Below are 1,237 nucleotides of genomic sequence, written 5' to 3' on the forward strand. Positions count from 1 at the left end.
TGTATGTATGTATAATTTAACCCAACAAATCAAAAATATCATTTTAACATTTAACCAATATTTTATTATTATTTTGTTGTTGCTGTTTTTGGCCGGGGCTGGGTTTGAACCCGCCACCTCCAGCATAGGGGGCCGGTGCCCTACTCCTTTGAGCCATAGGCACTGCCCTAACCAATATTTCAAACATTATAATCAGATATTCTACATTCGTTTTTTGTGCAAAGTCTTCAAATCCAGTGTACTTCGCATTTAACAAAGCGCTTTAATTTGAACTAGTCAGAATTCAAGTGCTTCAGCTCCATGTAGCTACTGGTTCCATGTTAGACTACACACAAATTAAACCCTTGTTATGGTGAGAGTTAAAGCCCATGTGGTTGCTTGGGACTTTGGTCTTCAACTCTAAAGAACTGTGTCTAGTTATCATTTCCTGGACTTGGGGCCTTTAAGCCTCACAGAGATTCTCTTCTTTCTCTCCACAGTATGAAAAAGCTTTCTCATCAAAGTATCTGCAGAACTGGTCTCCTGCCAAGCCAACAAAAGAGGTATTCCATGTTCAGTGCACCTAGAAGTCTAGTTTCTGGTTCTTTTCATCATGCTCTATGTCATCCCTGGTCACCTAACTCCTTTTTAGCATTCTCTAAACTCTCATGTCCTCTTCTCACCACACCCTTAATTCAAGCCCCCCTCCCCAGATACTTCCCTTTTTCATTCACAAGCACTTCTCTCTCCCATTTGTACTCTAGAGAATCTCTTCTAATGAAGGCTATACTCAGATCATCGCCAATGATCGTGGTCATCTGTTACCTTCCATGCCCCGTTCCAAGGTGAGATATCCATCTCCATTCCCATCAAGAAAGATAAAAGAACTAAGGCATAGAACAGAGATGTGTGATTTCTCACAGCTGCTATCTGGAAAATTAAAGTTCAGTCTAATTTATGTTGTAACATGAGAGCCCCAAAATTCCAGCCAGTTCATCCAACAGGACAGAGTTGTGTTTAGCACCTAGAAGCCCTTAAAGTGGCTCGGTGCCTGAAGCACAATGGTTACAGTGCTGGCCACATACACCGAGAATGGCAGGTTCGAACATGGCCTGGGCCAGCTAAACAACAGCAACAAAAAAATAGCCAGGTGTCAGTAGTGGGCACCTGTAGTCCCAGCTACTTGGGAAGCTGAAGCAAGAGAATCACTTAAGACCTAGAGTTTGGGCTCAGCGCTTGTGGCTCAAGTGGCTAAGGC

The 1,237-nt window shown here is 42.9% G+C and overlaps 1 protein-coding gene across 1 annotated transcript in view; it reads left to right on the forward strand.

Annotated features, from left to right (window-relative positions):
* The window catches only part of CFAP126 (cilia and flagella associated protein 126), a 5,692-nt gene that overhangs the window by 2,822 nt on the left and 1,633 nt on the right, over positions 1–1,237 (forward strand). Inside the window, exons 2-3 of the mRNA XM_003785763.1 lie at positions 480–542; positions 744–824. Of these exons, the coding sequence (XP_003785811.1) occupies positions 480–542; positions 744–824 (144 nt within the window). The remainder of the gene's footprint in view (positions 1–479; positions 543–743; positions 825–1,237) is intronic.

The sequence above is a fragment of the Otolemur garnettii genome, unplaced genomic scaffold (assembly GCF_000181295.1).
Source record: "Otolemur garnettii isolate 467f Iridium unplaced genomic scaffold, OtoGar3 scaffold00016, whole genome shotgun sequence".
In the NCBI taxonomy this organism is placed as follows: Eukaryota; Metazoa; Chordata; class Mammalia; order Primates; family Galagidae; genus Otolemur; species Otolemur garnettii.